Source organism: Procambarus clarkii, chromosome 8 (assembly GCF_040958095.1).
Source record: "Procambarus clarkii isolate CNS0578487 chromosome 8, FALCON_Pclarkii_2.0, whole genome shotgun sequence".
In the NCBI taxonomy this organism is placed as follows: Eukaryota; Metazoa; Arthropoda; class Malacostraca; order Decapoda; family Cambaridae; genus Procambarus; species Procambarus clarkii.
The window spans coordinates 5,489,771-5,513,203 of NC_091157.1; the positions used below are offsets into that span (position 1 = coordinate 5,489,771).

Below are 23,433 nucleotides of genomic sequence, written 5' to 3' on the forward strand. Positions count from 1 at the left end.
TGAGGGTATGAGAAGTACCATCTGAATCTTACATAGTACCTCTCATATGCTCATACGTATTTGCACAAATGACTCGTGAGGATTACGAGAGACACAGAGTGAGGTGAGAGTGTGGTGGTGAGGATGTAGAATGTAGTGAGGATATATGTAGGGTAGTGAAGGTCCAGCTTGGAGGAGGAGCTTGAAGAGAGGGGCCCAGACTGGAGGAATAGCTTGCAAGGAGGGCCCAGACTGGAGGAGTAGCTTGAAGAGAGGGCCCAGACTGGAGGAATAGCTTGCAAGGAGGACCCCAGACTGGAGGAGTAGCTTGAAGAGAGGACCCAGACTGGAGGAATAGCTTGCAAGGAGGGCCCAGACTGGAGGAGTAGCTTGCAAGAGAGGGCCCAGACTGGAGGAGGAGCGTGTGTCCGGTCTCCCCCCTGGCTCCTGACACACTGACTCCCGCCCCCCTTACACCGACCCCTCAATACCTCGTCGCAACAGAGAAAAAAAGAACATCAATGCGGTACCACTCAGTACATTAGTACCCTGTACAGCCGCCCTTTTGGCGGGGCCAAGTGGCTCTTATTACCCTGGGGCTTAAGGGCGATTATTGCATAGTGGCTTGTGAGGGGGTTAGCATGTTCTTCATGCTTGGTCATCAGGTAAGGCTTGCTTCCAGGTTGAGTTTAGTCATGATATGTTGGCGGTATGTTGTATGTTGGTGGTATGTTGGCGGTATGTTGTATGTTGGTGGTATGTTGGGGGTATGTTGTATGTTGGGGGTATGTTGGCGGTATGTTGTATGTTGGGGGTATGTTGTATGTTGGCGGTATGTTGTATGTTGGGGGTATGTTGTATGTTGGGGGTATGTTGTATGTTGGGGGCATGTTGTATGTTGGGGGTATGTTGGCGATATGTTGTATTTTGGGGTATGTTGTATTTTGGGGGTATGTAGTATGTTGGGGTATGTAGTATGTTGGGGTATGTAGTATGTTGGGGGTATGTTGTATGTTGGGGGTATGTTGTATGTTGGGGGCATGTTGTATGTTGGGGGTATGTTGGCGATATGTTGTATTTTGGGGTATGTTGTATTTTGGGGGTATGTAGTATGTTGGGGTATGTAGTATGTTGGGGTATGTAGTATGTTGGGGGTATGTTGTATGTTGGGGGTTTGTTGTATGTTGGGGGTATGTTGTATGTTGGGGGTATGTTGGCGATATGTTGTATTTTGGGGTATGTTGTATTTTGGGGGTATGTAGTATGTTGGGGTATGTAGTATGTTGGGGTATGTAGTATGTTGGGGGTATGTTGTATGTTGGGGGTATGTTGTATGTTGGGGGCATGTTGTATGTTGGGGGTATGTTGGCGATATGTTGTATTTTGGGGTATGTTGTATTTTGGGGGTATGTAGTATGTTGGGGTATGTAGTATGTTGGGGTATGTAGTATGTTGGGGGTATGTTGTATGTTGGGGGTATGTTGTATGTTGGGGGCATGTTGTATGTTGGGGGTATGTTGGCGATATGTTGTATTTTGGGGTATGTTGTATTTTGGGGGTATGTAGTATGTTGGGGTATGTAGTATGTTGGGGTATGTAGTATGTTGGGGGTATGTTGTATGTTGGGGGTATGTAGTATGTTGGGGGTATGTTGGAGATATGTTGTATGTTGGGGGTATGTTGTATGTTGGGGGTATGTTGTATGTTGGGGGTATGTTGTATGTTGGGGGTATGTTGTATGTTGGGGGTATGTTGTATGTTGGGGGCATGTTGTATGTTGGGGGTATGTTGGCGATATGTTGTATGTTGGGGGTATGTAGTATGTTGGGGGTATGTTGTATGTTGGGGGTATGTAGTATGTTGGGGGTATGTTGGAGATATGTTGTATGTTGGGGGTATGTTGTATGTTGGGGGTATGTTGTATGTTGGGGGTATGTTGTATGTTGGGGGTATGTTGTATGTTGGGGGCATGTTGTATGTTGGGGGTATGTTGGCGATATGTTGTATGTTGGCGATATGTTGTATGTTGGGGGTATGTTGTATGTTGGGGGTATGCTGCCAGCAGATGATATGTCAAAATATATCGTGATTCTTGGTTGTTAGGTCAATATTGTTTTATAATACTAAGATTTATAGGAGAAAATCACTTGCAAGCAGATGCAAATATGTCTTTGTTTGAGGTGTGTGTGTCTTTGTTTGAGGTGTGTGTCTTTGTTTGATGTGTGTGTGTCTTTGTTTGAGGTGTGTGTCTTTGTTTGAGGTGTGTGTCTTTGTTTGATGTGTGTGTGTGTCTTTGTTTGAGGTGTGTGTGTGTCTTTGTTTGAGGTGTGTGTGTCTTTGTTTGAGGTGTGTGTCTTTGTTTGAGGTGTGTGTCTTTGTTTGATGTGTGTGTGTGTCTTTGTTTGAGGTGTGTGTGTGTCTTTGTTTGAGGTGTGTGTGTCTTTGTTTGAGGTGTGTGTGTCTTTGTTTGAGGTGTGTGTGTCTTTGTTTGAGGTGTGTGTGTGTCTTTGTTTGAGGTGTGTGTGTCTTTGTTTGAGGTGTGTGTGTCTTTGTTTGAGGTGTGTGTGTGTCTTTGTTTGAGGTGTGTGTGTCTTTGTTTGAGGTGTGTGTGTCTTTGTTTGATGTGTGTGTGTGTCTTTGTTTGAGGTGTGTGTGTGTCTTTGTTTGAGGTGTGTGTGTCTTTGTTTGAGGTGTGTGTGTCTTTGTTTGAGGTGTGTGTGTCTTTGTTTGAGGTGTGTGTGTCTTTGTTTGAGGTGTGTGTGTCTTTGTTTGAGGTGTGTGTGTCTTTGTTTGATGTGTGTGTGTGTCTTTGTTTGAGGTGTGTGTGTGTCTTTGTTTGAGGTGTGTGTGTCTTTGTTTGAGGTGTGTGTGTGTCTTTGTTTGAGGTGTGTGTGTCTTTGTTTGAGGTGTGTGTGTCTTTGTTTGAGGTGTGTGTGTGTCTTTGTTTGAGGTGTGTGTGTCTTTGTTTGAGGTGTGTGTGTCTTTGTTTGAGGTGTGTGTGTCTTTGTTTGAGGTGTGTGTGTCTTTGTTTGAGGTGTGTGTGTCTTTGTTTGATGTGTGTGTGTGTCTTTGTTTGAGGTGTGTGTGTGTCTTTGTTTGAGGTGTGTGTGTCTTTGTTTGAGGTGTGTGTGTCTTTGTTTGAGGTGTGTGTGTCTTTGTTTGAGGTGTGTGTGTCTTTGTTTGAGGTGTGTGTGTCTTTGTTTGAGGTGTGTGTGTCTTTGTTTGATGTGTGTGTGTGTCTTTGTTTGAGGTGTGTGTGTGTCTTTGTTTGAGGTGTGTGTGTGTCTTTGTTTGAGGTGTGTGTGTGTCTTTGTTTTAGGTGTGTGTGTCTTTGTTTGAGGTGTGTGTGTCTTTGTTTGAGGTGTGTGTTTGTTTGTTTGAGGTGTGTGTGTCTTTGTTTGAGGTGTGTGTGTCTTTGTTTTAGGTGTGCGTGTCTTTGTTTGAGGTGTGTGTGTCTTTGTTTGAGGTGTGTGTTTGTTTGTTTGAGGTGTGTGTGTCTTTGTTTGAGGTGTGTGTGTCTTTGTTTGAGGTGTGTGTGTCTTTGTTTGAGGTGTGTGTGTCTTTGTTTGAGGTGTGTGTGTCTTTGTTTGAGGTGTGTGTTTGTTTGTTTGAGGTGTGTGTGTCTTTGTTTGAGGTGTGTGTTTGTTTGTTTGAGGTGTGTGTGTCTTTGTTTGAGGTATGTGTGTCTTTGTTTGAGGTGTGTGTGTCTTTGTTTGAGGTGTGTGTGTCTTTGTTTGAGGTGTGTGTGTCTTTGTTTGAGGTGTGTGTGTCTTTGTTTGAGGTGTGTGTGTCTTTGTTTGAGGTGTGTGTGTCTTTGTTTGAGGTGTGTGTGTCTTTGTTTGAGGTGTGTGTGTCTTTGTTTGAGGTGTGTGTGTGTCTTTGTTTGAGGTGTGTGTGTGTGTTTGTTTGAGGTGTGTGTGTCTTTGTTTGAGGTGTGTGTGTGTCTTTGTTTGAGGTGTGTGTGTCTTTGTTTGAGGTGTGTGTGTGTGTTTGTTTGAGGTGTGTGTTTTTGCTTGTATGAAATGTTTGTTTACACGAGATATGTATTTGCTTGATGTGTTGGTATGAGATTTTGCTTGTATGTGTGACTTTATTTGTACAAATATGTGTCTATTTGTGGTATGTTGGTCATGAATACACGATTGTCTGCCTAATATATGTTTGCTGTAAGTATGTGTGTGTTTAAAAGATGTGCTCTGCTTAACTAATAGATAGATATGTGTTTGTACTGGGAATGTGTGTGTGTGTTTGTGTGTGTGTGTTTGTGTGTGTGTGTGTGTTTGTGTGTGTGTGTGTGTGTGTGTGTGTGTGTGTGTGTGTGTGTGTGTGTATGTTTCCAGGATATGTGTTCCAGGCGAGCGCATGACACACACACACACACACACACACACACACACACACACACACACACACACATGCCAGGCTGGCCAACATACGAACGGCATTCAGAAACTTGTGTAAAGAATCATTCAGAACTTTGTATACCACATATGTCAGGCCAATCCTGGAGTATGCAGCCCCAGCATGGAGTCCATATCTAGTCAAGGATAAGACTAAACTGGAAAAGGTTCAAAGGTTTGCCACCAGACTAGTACCCGAGCTAAGAGGTATGAGCTACGAGGAGAGACTACGGGAATTAAACCTCACTTCGCTGGAAGACAGAAGAGTTAGGGGGGGACATGATCACCACATTCAAGATTCTCAAGGGAATTGATAGGGTAGATAAAGACAGGCTATTTAACACAAGGGGCACACGCACTAGGGGACACAGGTGGAAACTGAGTGCCCAAATGAGCCACAGAGATATTATAAAGAACTTTTTTAGTGTCAGAGTGGTTGACAAATGGAATGCATTAGGAAGTGATGTGGTGGAGGCTGACTCCATACACAGTTGAAGTGTAGATATGATAAGAGCCCAATAGGCTCAGGAATCTGTACACCTGTTGATTGACGGTTGAGAGGCGGGACCAAAGAGCCAGAGCTCAACCCCCGCAAGCACAACTAGGTGAGTACAACTAGGCGAGTACACACACACACACACACACACACACACACACACACACACACACACACACACACACACACACACACACACACATACACATACACGAGTCGTAGTGGGTATATTCCTGGTATATCTCCCCTCCCCCCCTCACTGCAGGCCCCAGCAAGCCACACCCCCCCCACCCCTCCCTCACCCTTCACATTGATTCCCACCACAAAATCCTCTCTATTGCTTCCATGGAATCCTGAAGTCAATATAGACTTCCAATCAACAAATACTTAGAAAATGATGGTCAAATATTGTATTATTTTTCTTTTCAGTCAAGAATGGTGCGCGGCCTTCACCTGGTTGCAAGGGAAGATTGCACAGCAATAGATTCTTCGTAATTAGTAGGGAAACGCAACTAGGTTTTGCTGGCGCATCAATACCAAGGTAAGCCAAGGTAAGAGAGAGAGAGAGAGAGAGAGAGAGAGAGAGAGAGAGAGAGAGAGAGAGACACAGAGAGAGAGACAGACAGAGAGAGAGAAAGAGAGAGAGGCAGAGAGAGTGAGTTTAGTTCCTTTATTATGCACCCCATACCCGCCCTGAGGGCAGTATAGTGTAGAAGGCATATTTACAAAATTGGCACAGGAACCGAACCCCACAACTCATTGTGCTAATTAAGTTACAGCCTTTATATACTCCAGACTCATAGTTTAATGTATACATCAACAATGGGCTCAGGAACTCGTCCATAAAAGTCTCGAATATGAGTAATTTAACTTTGCAGTAAGTTGGAAATAAAATGATTTTGTTGATTATGCAAGATGCGAGCACCCAGCAGGGAGGTTTAGCAGCCCGTGCTTGCACTTCCGTCAGTAAGGACAACTTGGGATGGTATGAGTGAAGTACACACACATATCAGGAGCCCTTGCGAAAGACTGTCTCTAAATTCTGCGATTTTTGTCCACATTCAGTGATATAAAACTGTTAGGTACTCATCTAGTTGTGCTTGCGGGGGGTTGAGCTTTGGCTCTTTGGTCCCGCGTCTCAATCGTCAATCAATTGGTGTAGTGTATATGTTGACCAGACCACACACTAGAAAGTGAAGGGACGACGACGTCTCGAGCCGTCCTGGACCATTCTCAAGTCGATTGTATGTGTGTGTATATGAGAAGTGTAGTGTATATGAGTGTATATTCAATGTATATGAGTAATGGTGCTGATGGAGTTTACATTTGATCAGATGTACACCACCAGATGGTGCCTCCCCCTCCCCCCACCCGCCAGGAGGTATCTGTAATCGAGCTTGAGCCAGCAGAAGCAGCGTATACAGTCACAAATACAGCCAACCAGAGGCTTAATAACCCCCCCAAAAAAGTATGCATATCTGCTGATCTTATTTAGATGACCCATAGATATGTAGCTCGTCGTGTCATAATAGTTTAATGGATCCATCCCCTGCAGTGTTGCATCCCCCTATTGTCGATATAGATACAATAACTAGTGGGACTTAATTTTTGTCTTGGGTGTACCACATTTTGTCATCTTATTTGCCCTCAGACGTCTCACAGGAAGTCTAAGATGGTACTCAATTCTCCCTTCTACACCATACGCTTTCATGAATTAATTCTATCGTGGATTTCTTGGACAATAATGGATGGGATGTACAAGGAGACAGACTCCGTGGCTTGCGACAGACACAAACACCTTTGAGTAATTGAGCCCATTGAGAAGTTGAGCCCATTGAGAAGTTGAGCCCATTAAGAAGTTGAGCCCATTAAGAAGTTGAGCCCATTGAGAAGTTGAGCCCATTAAGAAGTTGAGCCCATTAAGAAGTTGAGCCCATTGAGAAGTTGAACCCATTAAGAAGTTGAGCCCATTAAGAAGTTGAGCCCATTGAGAAGTTGAGCCCATTAAGAAGTTGAGCCCATTAAGAAGTTGAGCCCATTGAGAAGTTGAGCCCATTAAGAAGTTGAGCCCATTGAGAAGTTGAGCCCATTAAGAAGTTGAGCCCATTAAGAAGTTGAGCCCATTAAGAAGTTGAGCCCATTGAGAAGTTGAGCCCATTAAGAAGTTGAGCCCATTGAGAAGTTGAGCCCATTAAGAAGTTGAGCCCATTGAGAAGTTGAGCCCATTAAGAAGTTGAGCCCATTGAGAAGTTGAGCCCATTAAGAAGTTGAGCCCATTCATCGATAACTTAAGAGCCGCTTCAAAATAACGTATCAAAGTCCTCCTACAGAGAACGTCGCATTTCGATCGTATGCGTAACATAAGGCCAAAAATTGGTCGTGCTAGAAAATGAAAACGGCTGGCGATATTGACAGTGTCCCGTTTTCTGTTTTGGGTCCTCTGGTAGGTCAGTATTTACATACGTATTCTCCTCATCACCCGTGTTCCCACTCTCGAGAGGTGCACAGGCATCAACTGGGTAAAAAAGAAAAAAAAGGAAATGTGAAATAAAGGAAATAAATAATACTTCCACTCGTCGAGTCATCCACACTCCATCCTCCAGACTTCATCCTCCACACTTCATCCTCCACACTCCATCCTCCAGACTTCATCCTCCACACTTCATCCTCCAGACTCCATCCTCCAGACTCCATCCTCCACACTTCATCCTCCACACTCCATCCTCCAGACTTCATCCTCCACACTTCATCCTCCAGACTCCATCCTCCAGACTCCATCCTCCACACTCCATCCTCCACACTTCATCCTCCACACTTCATCCTCCAGACTTCATCCTCCACACTTCATCCTCCAGACTCCATCCTCCAGACTCCATCCTCCACACTCCATCCTCCAGACTTCATCCTCCACACTTCATCCTCCAGACTCCATCCTCCAGACTCCATCCTCCACACTCCATCCTCCAGACTTCATCCTCCACACTTCATCCTCCAGACTCCATCCTCCAGACTCCATCCTCCACACTCCATCCTCCAGACTTCATCCTCCACACTTCATCCTCCAGACTTCATCCTCCACACTTCATCCTCCACACTCCATCCTCCAGACTTCATCCTCCACACTCCATCCTCCAGACTTCATCCTCCACACTTCATCCTCCACACTCCATCCTCCAGACTTCATCCTCCACACTTCATCCTCCAGACTTCATCCTCCACACTTCATCCTCCACACTCCATCCTCCAGACTTCATCCTCCACACTTCATCCTCCACACTTCATCCTCCACACTTCATCCTCCACACTCCATCCTCCACACTTCATCCTCCACACTTCATCCTCCACACTTCATCCTCCAGACTTCATCCTCCACACTCCATCCTCCACACTTCATCCTCCACACTTCATCCTCCACACTCCATCCTCCAGACTTCATCCTCCAGACTTCATCCTCCACACTTCATCCTCCACACTCCATCCTCCAGACTTCATCCTCCACACTTCATCCTCCAGACTTCATCCTCCACACTTCATCCTCCACACTCCATCCTCCACACTTCATCCTCCACACTTCATCCTCCAGACTTCATCCTCCACACTTCATCCTCCACACTTCATCCTCCACACTTCATCCTCCACACTCCATCCTCCAGACTTCATCCTCCACACTTCATCCTCCACACTTCATCCTCCACACTCCATCCTCCACACTTCATCCTCCAGACTTCATCCTCCACACTTCATCCTCCAGACTTCATCCTCCACACTCCATCCTCCAGACTTCATCCTCCACACTTCATCCTCCACACTCCATCCTCCAGACTTCATCCTCCACACTTCATCCTCCACACTTCATCCTCCACACTTCATCCTCCACACTCCATCCTCCAGACTTCATCCTCCACACTTCATCCTCCACACTTCATGCTCCACACTTCATCCTCCACACTCCATCCTCCACACTCCATCCTCCACACTTCATCCTCCACACTTCATCCTCCACACTTCAACCTCCACACTTCATCCTCCACACTCCATCCTCCACACTTCATCCTCCACACTTCATCCTCCACACTTCATCCTCCACACTTCATCCTCCACACTCCATCCTCCACACTCCATCCTCCACACTTCATCCTCCACACTTCATCCTCCACACTTCATCCTCCACACTCCATCCTCCACACTCCATCCTCCAGACTTCATCCTCCACACTCCATCCTCCACACTCCATCCTCCAGACTTCATCCTCCACACTCCATCCTCCACACTCCATCCTCCAGACTTCATCCTCCACACTTCATCCTCCAGACTTCATCCTCCACACTTCATCCTCCAGACTTCATCCTCCACACTTCATCCTCCACACTTCATCCTCCACACTTCATCCTCCACACTCCATCCTCCATCCTCCACACTTCATCCTCCACACTTCATCCTCCACACTCCATCCTCCACACTCCATCCTCCAGACTTCATCTCCACACTCCATCCTCCAGACTTCATCATCCACACTCCATCCTCCAGACTTCATCCTCCACACTTCATCCTCCACACTCCATCCTCCAGACTTCATCTCCACACTCCATCCTCCAGACTTCATCCTCCACACTCCATCCTCCAGACTCCATCCTCCACACTCCATCCTCCACACTCCATCCTCCATCCTCCACACTTCATCCTCCACACTTCATCCTCCACACTCCATCCTCCACACTTCATCCTCCACACTTCATCCTCCACACTTCATCCTCCACACTTCATCCTCCACACTTCATCCTCCACACTTCATCCTCCACACTTCATCCTCCACACTTCATCCTCCACACTCCATCCTCCACACTTCATCCTCCACACTCCATCCTCCACACTCCATCCTCCACACTCCATCCTCCACACTTCATCCACACTTCATCCTCCACACTTCATCCTCCACACTTCATCCTACACACTTCATCCTCCACACTTCATCCTCCACACTCCATCCTCCACACTTCATCCTCCACACTTCATCCTCCACACTCCATCCTCCACACTTCATCCTCCACACTCCATCCTCCACACTCCATCCTCCACACTCCATCCTCCACACTTCATCCTCCACACTCCATCCTCCACACTCCATCCTCCACACTTCATCCTCCACACTCCATCCTCCACACTCCATCCTCCACACTCCATCCTCCACACTTCATCCTCCACACTTCATCCTCCACACTCCATCCTCCACACTTCATCCTCCACACTCCATCCTCCACACTCCATCCTCCACACTTCATCCTCCAGACTCCATCCTCCACACTTCATCCTCCACACTCCATCCTCCACACTCCATCCTCCACACTTCATCCTCCAGACTCCATCCTCCACACTCCATCCTCCACACTCCATCCTCCACACTCCATCCTCCACACTTCATCCTCCACACTTCATCCTCCACACTTCATCCTCCACACTCCATTCTCCACACTCCATCCTCCACACTTCATCCTCCACACTCCATCCTCCACACTCCATCCTCCACACTCCATCCTCCACACTCCATCCTCCACACTTCATCCTCCACACTCCATCCTCCACACTCCATCCTCCACACTCCATCCTCCACACTCCATCCTCCACACTCCATCCTCCACACTTCATCCTCCACACTCCATCCTCCACACTTCATCCTCCAGACTCCATCCTCCACACTTCATCCTCCACACTTCATCCTCCACACTTCATCCTCCACACTCCATCCTCCACACTCCATCCTCCACACTTCATCCTCCACACTTCATCCTCCACACTCCATCCTCCACACTTCATCCTCCACACTCCATCCTCCACACTCCACACTTCATCCTCCACACTCCATCCTCCACACTCCATCCTCCACACTTCATCCTCCACACTTCATCCTCCACACTTCATCCTCCACACTCCATCCTCCACACTCCATCCTCCACACTTCATCCTCCACACTCCATCCTCCACACTCCATCCTCCACACTCCATCCTCCACACTTCATCCTCCAGACTCCATCCTCCACACTTCATCCTTCACACTCCATCCTCCACACTCCAACCTCCACACTTCATCCTCCAGACTCCATCCTCCACACTTCATCCTCCACACTCCATCCTCCACACTCCATCCTCCACACTTCATCCTCCACACTCCATCCTCCACACTCCATCCTCCACACTTCATCCTCCACACTTCATCCTCCACACTTCATCCTCCAGACTCCATCCTCCACACTCCATCCTCCACACTCCATCCTCCACACTCCATCCTCCACACTTCATCCTCCACACTCCATCCTCCACACTCCATCCTCCACACTCCATCCTCCACACTCCATCCTCCACACTTCATCCTCCACACTCCATCCTCCACACTTCATCCTCCACACTTCATCCTCCACACTCCATCCTCCACACTTCATCCTCCACACTCCATCCTCCACACTTCATCCTCCACACTCCATCCTCCACACTTCATCCTCCACACTCCATCCTCCACACTTCATCCTCCACACTTCATCCTCCACACTCCATCCTCCACACTTCATCCTCCACACTCCATCCTCCACACTTCATCCTCCACACTCCATCCTCCACACTTCATCCTCCACACTCCATCCTCCACACTTCATCCTCCACACTCCATCCTCCACACTCCATCCTCCAGACTTCATCCTCCACACTCCATCCTCCACACTCCATCCTCCAGACTTCATCCTCCACACTTCATCCTCCACACTCCATCCTCCACACTCCATCCTCCACACTTCATCCTCCACACTCCATCCTCCACACTTCATCCTCCACACTTCATCCTCCACACTCCATCCTCCACACTTCATCCTCCACACTCCATCCTCCACACTTCATCCTCCACACTTCATCCTCCACACTTCATCCTCCACACTCCATCCTCCACACTTCCGGTTGGGTCGCGCGGCGCGACACCAGAGAGAGAATAAAGTAAAGCCAAGAAGGAAACGAAAAGGAACAAAATAAAAGAAAACAACAATCTCGAGCCCGATTATATTTATTGCAAAGACATTTTGTTTTGTAGAGCTTTAGTAAAGCCGGACGCTGTTTTGTAGAGCTTTAGTAAAGCCGGACGCTGTTTTGTAGAGCTTTAGTAAAGCCGGACGCTGTTTTGTAGAGCTTTAGTAAAGCCGGACGCTGTTTTGTAGAGCTTTAGTAAAGCCGGACGCTGTTTTGTAGAGCTTTAGTAAAGCCGGACGCGTTCTTGTCCTTAAGTCCAAGCCATTACCTTAGAACACTGTTGTTGTTGTTGTTGTCTGGCTCATCTTCCCTGTCCTTTCACCATCTTCTTCACCTCTCAATACCTTCCTTATTCTTCACTATCCTTCACACCAGCTTGCAATCACCATCTTCACTACCCTTCTCTCCCCCTACACCATCTTCACTACCCTTCTCTCCCCACCTACACCATCTTCACTATCCTTCTGTCCCCCCTACACCATCTTCACTACCCTTCTCCACCTTTTATCACCATCTTCACTACCCTTCACCTTTTATCACCATCTTCACTACCATTCTCCACATTTTATCACCATCTTCACTACCCTTCTCCCCCCCCCCCCTCCTACACCAGCTTCCCTGATCTTCACCATTCTAACCATCCTCACTACACGTTGCTTCATCAATACATAAAACACACACGAAACAAACCCGACAGTTAATTACCACGTAGATAATTAACGTTATTAATTACAACCTCGTAATTAATTTTAATGAGGCTGGAGTGTGGTATTTAGCGAGATATGACACTGATATAATTTGTCATGTTATGCAAATTGGTCAGACTCTGAGCCGTTTGGGACCACCTGTCACCCTGCGAAGTTTGGTGAGACTGGCCACTTGCGTCTGACCACCAGTCATTAACACAAGAGTCCCCCCCCCCTATTGTTAAACTAAATATATTCATTATATGCAGGAACTATTTTAAAAATTGGGGTGAATTAGTCTGTACATCGGGCAACCCTGCGGTTGAAGGGGTGACTTGTAAGGTTTAGGGCGGTTGAAGGGGGTGACTTCTAAGGTTTAGGGGGGTTGAAGGGGTGACTTGTAAGGTTTAGAGCGGTTGAAGGGGGTGACTTCTAAGGTTTAGGGGGGTTGAAGGGGTGACTTCTAAGGTTTAGGGGGTTGAAGGGGTGACTTCTAAGGTTTAGGGGGTTGAAGGGGTGACTTCTAAGGTTTAGGGGGTTGAAGGGGTGACTTCTAAGGTTTAGGGGGTTGAAGGGGTGACTTCTAAGGTTTAGGGGGTTGAAGGGGTGACTTCTAAGGTTTAGGGGGTTGAAGGGGTGACTTCTAAGGTTTAGGGGGTTGAAGGGGTGACTTCTAAGGTTTAGGGGGTTGAAGGGGTGACTTCTAAGTTTTAGGGGGTCGAAGGGGTGACTTCTAAGGTTTAGGGCGGTTGAAGGGGTGACTTCTAAGGTTTAGGGGGTTGAAGGGGTGACTTCTAAGGTTTAGGGGGTTGAAGGGGTGACTTCTAAGGTTTAGGGGGTTGAAGGGGTGACTTCTAAGGTTTAGAGGGTTGAAGGGGTGACTTCTAAGGTTTAGGGCGGTTGAAGGGGTGACTTCTAAGGTTTAGGGGGTTGAAGGGGTGACTTCTAAGGTTTAGGGGGTTGAAGGGGTGACTTCTAAGGTTTAGGGGGGTTGAAGGGGTGACTTCTAAGGTTTAGGGGGGTTGAAGGGGTGACTTCTAAGGTTGGTTGATCTGGCACGCAGAAAGAGAGTGGGGGTGGCACGCACACTGAAACTAACTGTGGCCCGCGTGCACTCATAGTTAGTACAGCGTGTGCTGCTCAGTGATGTTAATTGCATTCTTGGTCCGTGAGCGGGCCCGCCGCGCCCAGCTTGCTGTTGTTGATTCACAACCTGCATTGTAAAGTTCGTTGACTTCCTCGACCTGAGTTGTTGCGTTGTGTGCTGGCTGTGAGTGACGGGTTGCAACTTGTCTGCCTCCCTCTCTTGCCCTCTTGTACCTCTCTTGCCCTCTTGTACCTCTGTTCCTCTTGTACTCCCTTCCTCCTGTACTCCTTCCGCCCCCCCCCCCCCGTTCCACCAAGTTACAGCGCCGCTCCTGTGCCAGGTAAGTCCACTACGGGCTCACCATAGCCCGTGCTACTTGGAACTTTTTGTTCCCAGTAGCTGAATCTCAAACAACAACAACAACCCGTTCCATCCCAAATCCTTATCGCGATCGAATGAACAAATCCACAAGGGCCGTGACGAGGATTCGAACCTGCGTCCAGGAGCTCTCTCGGAGGAGGAGAGCTCTTCTTATCGCGATCCTTTCTCAGTGCTATATAGTCGTAATCACTTGACACTTTCCCCCCTGATAGTTCCCTTTCTCTATTCCTCTTATCCTTCCTTCTCTTGTTCTGTTATTCTCTTCCCTTCGTCTCTTATCTTCCCTACCTCCTCTCCTCCATTCATACCATCACATGACTCGACTATGCGGGTTTTAGAGGGGGGGGGCGGCGTGATGTGTGTGTGGCACTGTGCCAACCCCCGGCCAGGCACTCTATCCCGCCCTAGCCTGTTAGAGCAGTGTGGGGGGAGGGGTAGAGAAGAGGGGATAGGCGGAGAGAGGGACGGAGGTAGAGAGGAAGCGAGGAAGACGAAGGAGAGGTGGAAGGAAGTCATAGACGAGAGAGTGAGTGGGAAGGAGGGATTTGTTTGGTACTCGCTGTTTGTAACTGTGGAACCCCTTAGTACCGGTGGAACCCCTTAGTACCGGTGGTACCCCTAAGCAACGGTGGAACCCCCCTTAGTACCGGTGGAGCCCCTTAGTACCGGTGGTACCCCTAAGCAACGGTGGAACCCCCCTTAGTACCGGTGGAGCCCCTTAGTACCGGTGGTACCCCTTAGCAACGGTGGAACCCCCCTTAGTACCGGTGGAACCCCTTAGTACCGGTGGTACCCCTTAGTACCGGTGGTACCCCTTAGCAACGGTGGAACCCCCCTTAGTACCGGTGGAACCCCTTAGTACCGGTGGAACCCCTTAGTACCGGTGGTACCCCTTAGCAACGGTGGAACCCCCCTTAGTACCGGTGGAACCCCTTAGTACCGGTGGAACCCCTTAGTACCGGTGGAACCCCTTAGCAAAGGTGGAACCCCTTAGCAACGGTGGAACCCCCCCTTAGTAACTGTTACTCTATGCAGGCGATGAGTCACAATAACGTGGCTGAAGTAGTTTGACCAGACCACACACTAGAAGGTGAAGGGACGACGACGTTTCGGACCGTCCTGGACCATTCTCAAGTCGATTGTGTATGAGTGTACAATCGACCTGAGAATGGTCCAGGACGGACCGAAACGTCGTCGTCCCTTCACCTTCTAGTGTGTCACGGACCGAAACGTCGTCGTCCCTTCACCTTCTAGTGTGTGGTCTGGTCAAACTGTTGCCCTACTGTAGTACTCAGGAATATTATTTTGTCATTGATGCAATTGCTGCAGGTCTGGCATCCCAGGCAACCTATTGCAAGTTTGGAAAACCTCTTGACAGGTGTGTGGCACCTTCGTGTGACGTCAACTCCACTGGTTGACGTGTGTGTAGGCACGGGAGATGTAGTTCCCAGGCTGACTTCGTGGGAGTGACTTCAGACCTAAGAATAGGTAGATTTGTAAATGCTTTTGTTGGGTAATTTTTCTCCGTACTGGGGCAGGGTTCAGGAAAATCTCTGGTGCCTTCTGGAACTACGGAACTCCTTGCAACTAGAAAGTTCCTTGCAACTAGGGAGCTCCTTGCAATTATGGAACTCATTCCTACTACGAAATTCCTTTCAACTACTGAACTCCTTCCAATGCATCCTGAAGCCTCTTGTAACACTAAAAGTGTGTCTGCAACACGTATTCTTACAAGACCAGGAATACGTAATTCTACAACACTACAATTTTGCAATGCGATGCAACACTTGACGTCCACTCCACGCCACCACCTTTTGTATAGTTTGCAGTTTTGCAACTCTGCGACCCTTCTGCCGTTCGGATACTACCTTCAGCTTAGTAATTCCACGCATCCTGATGCTCTTTGCAACCCCTAGCAATCTCACTCAACACGGACACTACGATGTTATGACAGCCCTTTCGCCCCCTCTTCAATTCCATCAATTTCGTGCAGCATGGATTAAATGCAACATATTGCATTTAATGCAACAGGCGCTCTCCTGTCCAGCAACAGAGACATCCTATGTGACACAGAGACCGCAGCCTTTGGAACACCAAGACCTCTCTCTCTCTCTCTCTCTCTCTCTCTCTCTCTCTCTCTCTCTCTCTCTCTCTCTCTCTCTCTCTCTCTCTCTCTCTCTCTCTCTCTCTCTCTCTCTCCTTCCCTCCCCTCTGCGGCACAGATATGCTTCCCTTGCAACCTGGCAAGGTTTAATACATCGTTCTATATATATATCTACTTTATAGTTTGCAAGTTGCTTCATAACTACAGGTTGTCATGCGCCAGTAGCGAGCGAGACGCTTCGTGGCTCGATCGTTCGTTACTGGGAAGTTACGAGCAGTCTCGTGATGGTGTGTGTGGGGAAGAGAGAGAGAGAGAGAGGAGGTATAAATAGGAGAGGAGAGGATGGGAGAGGAAAATTGAGCTCCGTGCATGTAAAGGTTTGCTGAGGAAAAGGTACAAAGCAGATACGGTGATAAGTTTAACTTTCATGATTAATTGTTGGAGCCTGACTTAGGCTGTGATGAATTGGTCTCTTCTTCTCCTCCCAAAACACCCTCCCTATGTCTCTCTCTATCTTCCTTCATCCTCTCTACTTCTCTATTACTTTCTCCATCTCTTTCTCTGTCTATCTCCCAGCCCCATTTCAAGTAGGGAACAGGATGAATCAATAGTCAACTGTGCACTAAAACCTTTAACTGGTCAATTATGGAGTGAAGTTCTCGAGAAAGTCACATATAGCATAAAGGTGCTCATTGTGACTGTGATTTCCACCTTCAGGATACAGGTGTGATGTGATACCAACCTTTTCCATCCCATGGAGGATTCCATCCCATTTAGTACCTTGTGTCTGGCCTCTTGCTTTCTCCACTTAGCTTCAAACGCCTCCTGACGATCCAAAAATATGCAGTCTACCCTCCCTTCTCCTTCCTGTCTAAGATTTGTCGCCTGATTAGAGAATTCTATTAAACCTGAGAGGCCAAATTTGCCGTCCCTGAACCCATGCTGGTGATGTGTTACAAAGTTCTTTTTTCTCCTGATGTTCTACTAGTTTTTTACTCACAATCTCCATCAGTTGTTTTGGAATGTAGTTTAGGACCACTGGTTTGCAGTTCAGCGCCTCCTGTGTGTCTGCCTTTGTGTTTATCAGGAATACAGTAGCCGTCTTCCAACATTTTGGTAGTTCTACTGTTGCCTGATACATGTTGTGCACCATGGAGAGTGGTAAAGCATAGCAAAACTTCTTGACAGCACTTTTTAACACGTCAACAACATAGCACTTCTTAACAGGTCACCAGTCCTCCACTACTGACAACAGGTCACCAGTCCTCCACTACTGACAACAGGTCACCAGTCCTCCACTACTGACAACAGGTCACCAGTCCTCCACTACTGACAACAGGTCACCAGTCCTCCACTACTGACAACAGGTCACCAGTCCTCCATTACTGACAACAGGTCACCAGTCCTCCACTACTGACAACAGGTCACCAGTCCTCCACTACTGACAACAGGTCACCAGTCCTCCACTACTGACAACAAGGTCACCAGTCCTCCACTACTGTCAACAAGGTCACCAGTCCTCCACTACTGACAACAAGGTCACCAGTCCTCCACTACTGACAACAAGGTCACCAGTCCTCCACTACTGTCAACAAGGTCACCAGTCCTCCACTACTGTCAACAAGGTCACCAGTCCTCCACTACTGTCAACAAGGTCACCAGTCCTCCACTACTGACAACAAGGTCACCAGTCCTCCACTACTGACAACAAGGTCACCAGTCCTCCACTACTGACAACAAGGTCACCAGTCCTCCACTACTGTCAACAAGGTCACCAGTCCTCCACTACTGTCAACAAGGTCACCAGTCCTCCACTACTGACAACAGGTCACCAGTCCTCCACTACTGTCAACAAGGTCACCAGTCCTCCACTACTGACAACAGGTCACCAGTCCTCCACTACTGTCAACAAGGTCACCAGTCCTCCACTACTGACAACAAGGTCACCAGTCCTCCACTACTGACAATATATCGTGATAAAAATAATTAACACCCTCTTCCGGCTCTCAGCACATCGGTGTGTAAATGCTCCTTAAGGCGTCTATATAACAATTAAAACATTTTACGCTGCTGGGTTCTCCTACCCAGACACTTTCCTCATTTCTCAGACAAGCTCCGGAAATATTCCTTTGGGGGGCTGAGACCGCGATCGTTAATCAGAACTTGGCTTATGTGTCGGCAGTCAGAATTCCGTCTGGGTTTTTTTCCAAGGGTGAAAAAGGGGCAAGATAGTCAACTTCTCTTCAATTTCACGAGTTGCATTCATCGTCACTGTTTCAGGGTGGGTGGTGGAATTCAATTTCTTTATTATGCACCCCATACCCATCCCGTGGGCGGTGGTGTAAAGGATTACAGAGGCACATAAAGGTTCAGGAACTGAACCCTCTAGTTCGTTTAGCTAAGGAAATAACAGTCTTTTGACGCTAGTTACAAAATTATTAATGTTATATATACATGTACACATACTCATACATATATTACATATATGTATATATATATGTATATATATATATATATATATATATATATATATATATATATATATATATATATATATATATATATATGTATGTATGTATAGCTGTGGAATTGTTCCCGCTCTTGGTAAAGACCTTCATCTTCCAAGCTGAGACGAGGTTTCAGCTTTAGCTGTGTCTGTTGTTTCCATACAGCCACAAACAACTCGATTGTCTGTGTGTAATTACCTAAGTATAGTTACAGGATGAGAGCTACGCTCGAGGTGTCCCGTCTTCCCAGCACTCTTTGTCGTATAACACTTTGAAACTACTGACGGTCTTGGCCTCCACCACCTTCTCACTTAACTTGTTCCAACCGTCTACCACTATTTTTATTATTTTTTTTTTACTATTTATGCCTGCAGAATCGAGCTATTTAGCTCTTGGACCCCGCCTTTCTAACACAATCTATGTGTGTACGCACCTAGTTGTTGTACTCACCTAGTTGTGATTGCGGGGGTTGAGCTCTGGCTCTTTGGCTCTGGCCTCTCAACTATCAAACAATTAACTTTTTTTTTTGAGACTCTCCATAGCCCTCGTCCTTCGCCAAGATAAGCAGCACCTCGATGCTCAAGCGGCACCTTCAATTTTTTTTTTAATATATGCAAGAATTCTTAAATTCTTGTACAGCCACTAGCAAGCATAGCATTTCGGGCAGGTCCTAATTAATCCTAATTTTTCCCTGGAATACGACCCGCCAAATCATTTAACAACCAGGTACCCATTCACTGCTGGGTGAACAGAGACGTACAGTTATGGACTGACGCCCAGTCAATCCTCCCCGGGCAGGATTCGAACCCAGACCAAAGCGCTTGCGAAGCGCCGAGTGAGAGTGTTACCACTACGCCACGGGGACTGCAAATGGGCACAAACGCTTCTTACATATCTGGATTAAAATATGATTATCCACGTGGGTTTAGTTTAATGTATAAAAAATAAGTCAAATGGAATGTAAATAATTAGTTTTCGCGCCATTTCAGGTATGGTTCATCGAGGGGACAGAAATGGACCAATTTTTAAGGTACGTAACAATTTCCCCTCAATTTCCATTCTTGCCATATTTGGCAATTAATTGAGTGTTCAATTGCCATATTTGGTGATTAATTGTTGCCATGTTTGGTAATTAATTGTTGCCATATTTGGTGATTAATTGTTGCCATGTTTGGTGATTAATTGTTGCCATGTTTGGTAATTAATTGTTGCCATATTTGGTGATTAATTGTTGCCATGTTTGGTAATTAATTGTTGCCATATTTGGTGATTAATTGTTGCCATATTTGGTAATTAATTGTTGCCATGTTTGGTAATTAATTGTTGCCATATTTGGTGATTAATTGTTGCCATATTTGGTGATTAATTGTTGCCATGTTTGGTAATTAATTGTTGCCATGTTTGGTAATTAATTGTTGCCATATTTGGTGATTAATTGTTGCCATGTTTGGTAATTAATTGTTGCCATGTTTGGTAATTAATTGTTGCCATATTTGGTGATTAATTGTTGCCATATTTGGTAATTAATTGTTGCCATGTTTGGTAATTAATTGTTGCCATATTTGGCAATTAATTGTTGCCATATTTGGTAATTAATTGTTGCCATGTTTGGTAATTAATTGTTGCCATATTTGGTAATTAATTGTTGCAATGTTTGGTAATTAATTGTTGCCATATTTGGCAATTAATTGTTGCCATATTTGGTAATTAATTGTTGCCATATTTGGTAATTAATTGTTGCCATATTTGGTAATTAATTGTTGCCATATTTGGTAATTAATTGTTGCCATGTTTGGTAATTAATTGTTGCCATATTTGGCAATTAATTGTTGCCATATTTGGCAATTAATTGTTGCCATATTTGGGAATTAATTGTTGCCATGTTTGGTAATTAATTGTTGCCATGTTTGGTAATTGATTGTTGCCATGTTTGGTAATTAATTGTTGCCATGTTTGGTAATTAATCCCAACCTAAGAAAAGTCAGTAAACAAACAAAACAAACAAGCTCAGACGAACTATTCTCACGTAGGGAGGGAAGGGAACTATGAAAGGGGGGAAAGTGCCAAGCCATTACGACTATATAGCACTTGGAAGAGAGTTAGGGTACGCATTTTGGATGGGACGGGACGGGGGGAAAGGAATGGTGCCCAACCACTTGTGGACGATCGGGGATTGAACGCCGACCTGCATGAAGCGAGGCCTCTATTGGGTAGAATTAGGCCGGAGCTGTGGCGCCGAGGCAAACCTTCCGGGGAACACAATGTCTCTGGTCGCTGGTGTAAGCACACACACACACACACACACACACACACACATTAGGAAGTGATGTGGTGGAGGCTGACTCCATACACAGTTTCAAGTGTAGATATGACAGAGCCCGATAGGCTCAGGAATCTGTACACCTGTTGATTGACGGTTGAGAGGCGGGACCAAAGAGCCAGAGCTCAACCCCCGCAAACACAACTAGGTGAGTACAACTAGGTGAGTACACACACACACACACACACACACTAGACCAGCTGAGAAATTGTGGATTATGTTTAAATGTGTTGGCATGATAGTTGTCTGGCGTGATAATTATAACAGCCTTCACCCTTGCTGTTAGTTAGGTTTAAGGACATAATTATCCTCGAATGATAGTTTAATCTCGCCGTCAATATTGCACATATATATATTGGCACTCACACGAGTTACTGGTTATACAGGAAATGGTAGTAAGTAGCAGCTTGGCCCTCAGTAGTGTTTGGACCTACAGTAGTGCCAGGCACTCGAGGTAGGCTGTCTGGACCTACAGTATGGCCAGACAGGCAAGAATCGTAGTGTAACTACACCCATTGTGATTATTTTCTTGATCTTACACCATTCTTCTTCTCTTCCCTCATGTCTGGGGGGCCATTTATCCCCTCCCATCCTTGAGTTCTCTTCCACGTAAAAACACGAGAAGGGAAGCCATGTCTTACCTCCACCTGCTCCTAACTCCGCCTTCCCCCTTCCCTAAATCCTCATAAACAATACACTCACCCTCATCCCACCAAGCTATAATTCCCCCTCTTACCCTCAGTCGTCCCTCTCTTGACCCGAGACTTACCTTCTGGCCAGCCTTCATGGAGGTGTCCTTGACGTCCTTGATGCCCTTCCTGGCGTCCTTGACGAGCCCCGTCAGCGCCTTCTTGGTCTGAGAGCCCCGGCGGGAGTCCGTACAGGGCGGCAGAAGCGATGACCTGCACGGAGGGGGACAAGGAGATAGGTGATACAGGTGAGGGGAGATTAAATGATGTATCCAGGACGATTGATATATAAGGGGAAAGGGGGAAGGATGGGATGGGAAAGGAGATCAACTAGAGGAAGATAAGGAGACAGAGAGGGAGGAAAGGTAAGGAGGAAGATGGTGATGGTGAGAGGAGGTTTGTGGGAAACAAAAAACAAATGCCTGTGATTGATTATGAAACTCCCACAATTGTGTGGGATTCTAAATAAATAAAAAGACTAAAAAAATGCAACTATAGCATGCAAAACAAAAGAAAGGGAGTCTTAGCTGCCATAGAAGTTCAGCCAAAGAATCCTCTCGATTTCCTGGGTACAGGTTGAAGAAGGAACTTCAAGTACCTGTTGATATTTTCCACACATTAAAAGATTGGAATGAATAAATGGAAAACAGCAACAATAACTGTTGACCAGACCACACACTAGAAGGTGAAGGGACGACGACGACGACGTTTCGGTCCGTCCTGGACCATTCTCATTCGATTGAGAATGGTCCAGGACGGACCGAAACGTTGTCGTCGTCGTCCCTTCACCTTCTAGTGTGTGGTCTGGTCAACATACTTCAGCCCCGTTATTGTGACTCAGCGCCTGCAGCGACAATAACTATTGCTGGTTGAACTGGCTGACAAAATCAACTTGATTTTTGTTGAACATCTCTAGCCTATCTCTCGTTAATATTGTCATATATCTGCGTTTAACAAAGAGGAATTGCAACAATGATAGTTATTAGTGATATATCATTAGCATCATTTGCCTGTTATTGGCGAAGATGAATTAGTTATCTTAAATTGAATATTATTACATGAGTGATAACTGTTTAAGAGATTTAATTGATTGATATTGATAGATATAATTGAATTTAATCAAGATTAGATCAAGATTTATATTGATCATTTATTTACTATTTATACTATGATAGATATTATTTAATCAAATTGATATAATTTATATGAATATATATGGATATGATTTATAGATTAATAAAAATATAAAGTTATAGACTTACTATTTAACTGGGGCTTTCCCCACTTTATATCATTTAAGTTATTAATAATGAAATTGTTAATGACACGATTAAACCTTAATTGGCTAACAAGGTAAAAAGTGCACATTAAACTTATCCTAACTGACGACCGGAGCCTGACTGAGGATCCCTTGAGATGTTGAGCTCAGCATGTTGAAGTGTAGACTGATATTTCTGCCTTGTAGGGATTGTAGTAGATAGTGCAGTGGCGTTAGTTCTGGTACATCATCGCGGCCTAGCTTGTGTTTACACTGTGTTTACACTGTGTTTACAGTGTATTTACGTTGTGTTTACACTGTGTGAGACTTAAATGCTCTTAAGAATGTTCTACACTGAAAGATGTGTTTGATATACGCTGATTTAGATGGTCGTGGTTAAAGTTGATATCCCAGTCTATAACAGGTATATGTGACCCACACAGGTGGTTGTTCTCTCCCTAGCCTCTAGCCCCCAGCCCTCTGCTGAGGGGTTACCTGGGAGTGTATTTGTGTCTTATTTC

The 23,433-nt window shown here is 46.1% G+C and overlaps 1 protein-coding gene and 1 long non-coding RNA gene across 5 annotated transcripts in view; one reads left to right on the top strand and one right to left on the bottom strand.

The window, feature by feature from the left end:
• LOC123759605 (potassium channel subfamily K member 18) overlaps positions 1-23,433 on the bottom strand; it is a 98,010-nt gene that overhangs the window by 46,072 nt on the left and 28,505 nt on the right. For all 4 annotated transcript variants that reach the window (XM_069316545.1, XM_069316533.1, XM_045744727.2 and 1 more), the window contains exon 4: positions 21,735-21,867. In XM_069316545.1, coding sequence (XP_069172646.1) covers positions 21,735-21,867 — 133 coding nt within the window. The remainder of the gene's footprint in view (positions 1-21,734; positions 21,868-23,433) is intronic.
• The window catches only part of LOC123759870 (uncharacterized), a 79,848-nt gene continuing 76,047 nt past the window's right edge, over positions 19,633-23,433 (top strand). Inside the window, exon 1 of the long non-coding RNA XR_006773083.2 lies at positions 19,633-19,675. This is a non-coding gene — a long non-coding RNA (uncharacterized lncRNA). The remainder of the gene's footprint in view (positions 19,676-23,433) is intronic.